Source organism: Alexandromys fortis, unplaced genomic scaffold (genome assembly GCF_014885135.2).
Source record: "Alexandromys fortis isolate MF-2015 unplaced genomic scaffold, M_Fortis_MF-2015_v1.1 scaffold_115, whole genome shotgun sequence".
NCBI classification, from domain to species: domain Eukaryota; kingdom Metazoa; phylum Chordata; class Mammalia; order Rodentia; family Cricetidae; genus Alexandromys; species Alexandromys fortis.
The window spans coordinates 3,286,671-3,292,071 of record NW_026067989.1 but is presented as its reverse complement, the minus strand read 5'-3'; the positions used below and the strand labels follow the sequence as shown (position 1 = coordinate 3,292,071).

The 5,401-nt window shown below is 43.2% G+C and overlaps 1 protein-coding gene across 1 annotated transcript in view; it reads right to left on the bottom strand.

Moving 5' to 3' along the window:
- Cfap61 (cilia and flagella associated protein 61) overlaps positions 1-5,401 on the bottom strand; it is a 231,495-nt gene that overhangs the window by 45,449 nt on the left and 180,645 nt on the right. Inside the window, exons 20-21 of the mRNA XM_050159553.1 lie at positions 3,340-3,431; positions 995-1,200 (exon numbers count right to left, since the gene is read on the bottom strand). Of these exons, the coding sequence (XP_050015510.1) occupies positions 995-1,200; positions 3,340-3,431 (298 nt within the window). The remainder of the gene's footprint in view (positions 1-994; positions 1,201-3,339; positions 3,432-5,401) is intronic.

The following is a 5,401-nucleotide window of genomic DNA, read 5'->3' as shown; positions in this document are numbered from 1 at the left end:
ATGAGCATCCCCGCCTTGCTGCTGGTTTTAGAGGAAACGCCTTGCGCTTCCCTCCATTAGGTTAACGTTGACTGTGGTCTTGCTGTAGATCGCCTCTGTGTGGTTGAAGTGTGCTCCTTGTATCTCTGATCTCCCCAGGACTTTTACTATGAGGAGGTGTTGGACTTTGTCAGAGGCCTTTCCTGCACCTAATGAGATGATCATGTGGTTTTTTTGTCTTTCAGTCTGTTTATATGGTGGATTGCATTTATCAGTTTACATTTGTTGAACCATCTCTGCATCTCTGAGATAAAGCCTATTGGATCATGGAGGATGATCTTTTTGACGGTGTTCTTAGATTCGGTTCGTAAGTATTTTACTGACAATGTTCATAAGGGATATTGGTCTGCAATTCTCTTCCTTTGCTAGGTTTTTGTGTAGTTTAGGTATTGGTGTAAGTGTGTGAAAGAACTGTGTGACCTTGTAAAAGAGCTGAAAAGGACTTCAGTGTAGATTGCCAGGACAGAAATTTTCTTCCTGATGTCCTTGATAAACAGTCATCCACATGTCGGAAGGAAAAAGGAAAAGATGGTAAGCGGCCGGTCTATAAGTTACAGAATTTCTAATGGAACCAGATTCCACCACATCCTGACCTTCAACCTTTCTTTTAGGTTCGGACTGCTGCTCTCAGCAGCCCCAGGTGGAAAGGGACTTAAGCATCACCTCACTTTCCACTTTCATGACATCAGCATCATGCCTAGTTGCCTCTGAGCTCCAGCCCAGGCCAAGTTATGGACACATCCAAGTTCATGTACCTCCTCAAGTGAACCTTTGCTCTCCAGCCAGTGCTAGTGGTCTGACATCCATTACTCGGTGACAGAGCCCCCTCAGCCATGCCAGCCTCTCTCAGTGATTCCGAGTCCTCTCTCAGGTGCATTGTGACACACATTCCTCCAGGACGAAACATCCTATGTAACCATAATGTACCCACAGTCGAAGTCTGCCTCCAGCTTACCTGTAGAGATCTGGAATGAGCTTGTCATCAAAGCGAATGCACAGGTTGTTGAGGACTTGCTCATGCTGACCAAACAAGCGGATGTAGTTGGAGACTGGGAAAGGCTCCTTTGAAAGGCACGTGATGGCCTCCACCAACTTATACTTGCTCATGTACAGTCGGAAATATGTCCCATCCTTCGCATTGCCGGTAATTATTTCCGAACCCTGGGTGAGAAGGAGAAATGGGTCAGGAAAACAATGTCCAAAACATTCCTCGACTTTGGGAACTTTACCTTAGTGGTGTTTTGATGTTTCACGTATAATAGGCAAGTTCTATCCTGTTGCAAAAGACAGCTGTTGACCAGACACAAAGGAAGACAGCGGCATATCGGAAATGACATTTTTCATGACCAAAATGTTCCTCGGCACACTTTCAATTGTTGTCACATTGTTCTGCGCTTTTAAATCAGTTGCTAGGTGACAACCAACTCTATCGCTCAATATCTCACCCAGTAAAGGAGCTGGGTCCCTTTTCGATGATGGGTATGAAGTATCAAATTTCACAGAACCATTCTGAAAACAGGATCTTGGTCAAAGTGATAGTGAGGAATTCTAGTTGTTTTAAAGAATACTTAATCAAATAAAAGGTGAAAACCTGGTGGTTAGGCTTGGGAAGGAGGGTGGACAATGACAGCTGGGACATTGATAATTCAGTTCCCAGGAGAAAGGTCGTGGACCACAGCCTATACCCCAGACAGTCTGTGGGTGACCTTTCTCAGGACACAGTGTACACACCAGACAGTCTGTGGGTGACAGTTTTCAGGCCACAGCATACACCCCAGACAGTCTGTGGGTGACTTTTTTCAGGCCACAGTGCATACCCCATACTTCCTGTGGGTGACCTTTCTCAGGCCACAGCATACTCCCCATACCATCCGTGGGTGACCTATCAGCTTGTAAGTTGTTCAAGGTGTGGATTTTGCCCCTTAGAAACCCATTAAAACTGCCCCAGGAACTAGACGATGAGGAAGGGCTCTCTTATAACCCCATGTCACGATTACCTTTTCTATTTCAGCTCTACCAGCTACCGACTCCCGACTGGGGCTCTGCTCCCTGTTGGCCTCAGTAGACAAACACAGGCTGTGTTGGTAAAGGCTGAACTTTTGCTTTGCCCCAAGACTCTGAATTTAGTTCCCTACAACACCAATAACACGCTGCTGAGTGCATATAGAGCTAAGCTTTCGCTCTGCACTTGAACGTGGCGTTTATAAACCTAAGGCAAATTCAACTTGTCTAATGCCAAACATTTACTTAGTCCTGGGTCCACCCGAGGGCTTCATCTAAACATGGACACACAACGTGATGGTCAGTGTGCCTGTCAACTCACCGGGATCTGAACCCCCCCTAGGAGACAAGCCTCAGCACACCTGTGGGCCATTGCTTATGCTAGGTTAGCATCTGGGAGGAATCATCTTGATTGGGTCACATGAGGTGCTGAGACCCACCCGAAAAGTAGGCAGCCCCAGTCCCTGGGCTGGGATCCTGGGAGGCACAATGACAAGGGCTTGTGACAGGCTATTCAGTAAACAGCCACCCTAGAGAACGTAACAGGGAGGAGGTCATGCTGGTGACGGATCTTAGCTGTGGAAGGCAACTCGTGTCGATTTTAATGAGCTTTGGCACTGTCTCGGCATGGCTGGGGTGTGGGGTGGGACAGTCTGGAAGCTTGGAGTGCGCTGAAATATTGCACATCACCGTGATGTGATGAAACCCCCGTCAACCTGGTTTGCAGTCAGGTTACCCTGGAAGTGCTGCCCATTCCTCCTGACACTCGCTGCCCTGGTTTGTTTTTTTTTTTTTTTTTTTTTTTTTTTTTTTTTTTTTTTCCTGATGACACATTTTGGAAAAACGATCCAGAATTCACACCAAGTGGAAGTCGTGGGATTAATCAGTCTCAATGTTCGAGAAACTGAGTCCCCGGCTCCCATGACAAACACACGATTTAGGACGATTTAGGATTTAATAGCATCCAAAGCAGAATTGTTGTGACAAATTTCTTTCTTCTGTGGCACACAAGCCAACCAAGCATGTGGGCCATATCGGTACATCAGCTCATTCTGGAGGCGTCTCCAGTCTTCTCTTCTGTTTGCTGGGTCGTTGTAGAAAGAACTCATGGATTACCTAAGTGGCTTCTCTATTCTACTCACCGAGAACTCAAGACGTAAAGAACAAAGACTCTTTGGTGGCCGTTTTAAATGTTGACATGTACAGTGAGAGTATGATGTGTGGACCAATGACTGAGACAAAAATTTTACCTCCCCATAAAACCAATTATTACGGCTAGAAGTAAGACCCAATACTTACGAAATCAGGCTGTGATCTTTGAACATCCAAGGGACTTGGTATGGTAGGTTTGGCAATGTGCAGATAATGATAAGACCCAGGAAGAATGCCACCTAGAGAAATGGACTGTTGGTTTATATTTCATCAAAGGACAAACAGAGATGCTCATGAAACTCCAGCTAAAGTATGGCTGGTTAGGAAGGAAGGCCCTGGGTGGTTAAACATTATTTAATCAAATCAGTATAATGGAACTAGAATACCTTAGAATATAGCCACCCGTGCAAGACTTGCAAAGATGCATCCCATTGATATTTAACACCTCCCTATACCTAACTCACTGCTACTTAACCAGACCAATAGCTCCAGAATGTTGCCAAGGCGTTCCCATTTTCCATACTCCTCCAAATAAACAAAACATTAAAAACCGTATTTTACATGGAAAATTAACAAAGTTTCTTGTTTAACCTTTAGAAAATTATTATTATAAGTCCTTAAGATTTTGGAGATAATCTTGAGCCTGACCAAGCTCTTGTCTTTGGGGCCCCTCCATTCTCTTACCTGCTTGAGGTCATTCCCTAAGATCCTACTCAGAGCAGAGCAGCAGGACCCCCCTGAGACATCTTCTAGAGAGAGAAAGGCAGTAGTGGAATGTGGGCTTTGGTCTCTGTGGCATGGTGTTCTTACTAGATCAGGTTTCATAAATACCTTCAGGCCCTATATACACATGCTTTGCAGATAGTCTGTGGACCTCCCAGAACTGAACATCAAAGTCTGTAAATATGTATGTTTCTTATGGTGGGAAGGTCTATAAACGTTTTAAAACATGGTTTTAAAATATCTCTTCTCTGTCTTTTTATTGCAACATAAAAAAAAACCAACAACCTGTCTTTCTCTTCCATAGGCAGCCTGAGGTGACCTGTGAAATGGCTCACTCTTCTCTTGACTCAGAAAATCTTATAAAATCAGGCAGCTCAAGGAGTTCTTATTCTCACATTCACTTTGGAATACCCATGAAACTACCCATGAAACTACGCAAGTCACCAAAGGTATGTAAATCCTAAAAGTCACTAAGTATCTGAAGGATGCCATTGAAGAAGCAATGTGCTTCAATCCAGCAATATAATGGTAGAGTCAGTAAATATGCCTGTTGTAGAATATTACTTTAAGATGTGTTTATGCTGTGAAATATTTGTTTAATGATGCAAAGACATATTACATTTCTTATATTGCATTTGTTAAACTCCACAAAGCTGTGGTACTTGCCTGTCTAAAATATCTGATTGGCATACACAAGGACATGTGCTCAACTATGTGCATAGCAGCATTATTTGTAATAGCCAGAACCTGGGAACAACCTAAATGCCCCTCAACTGAAGAATGGATAAAGAAAACGTACATTTACACAATGGAGTACTACACAGTGGTAAAAATAATGACATCTTGAAATTTGCAGGCAAATGGATAGATCTAGATAAAAACATATTGAGTGAGGTAACTCAGACCCAGAAAGACAAAAATAATATGTATTCACTCATAAGTGACATTTAGATATAAAACAAAGAAAAACCAGTCTCCAGAGAAACTAGACAGCAAAGAGGGCCCTAAGAGAGATATACATGGATTTACATAGGAAGAAGAAAAAGACAAGTTCTCCTGAGTAAATTGGGAGCATGAGGGTCATGGGAGATGGCCAAAGGGGAGAGAGGAGGAAGGGAGGTGAGTAGAGAAAAAGTATTGTTCAATAAAAACAATTAAAACTGTTTAAACCTTAAAAAAAGAAAAAAAAACATCTAATTGGCTTAATAAAGAGCTGAACAGTCAATAGCAAGGTAGAAGAAAGGATAGGTGGGGCTGGCAGGCAGAGAGAATAAATAGGAGGAGAAATCTTGGAGAAGAAGATCAAAGAGAGAGAAAAGAAGGGACTAGCGACTCAGCCAGACATGGAATAAGAAAGAAAAAAAAGATATGCAGAAATAGAGAAAGATAAAAGCCCAGAGACAACACACAGAAGGGATAACTTAAGCGGTGATACATGCCTTTAATTCCAGCACCGGGGAGGCAGAAACAGGCAGATCTCTGTGAG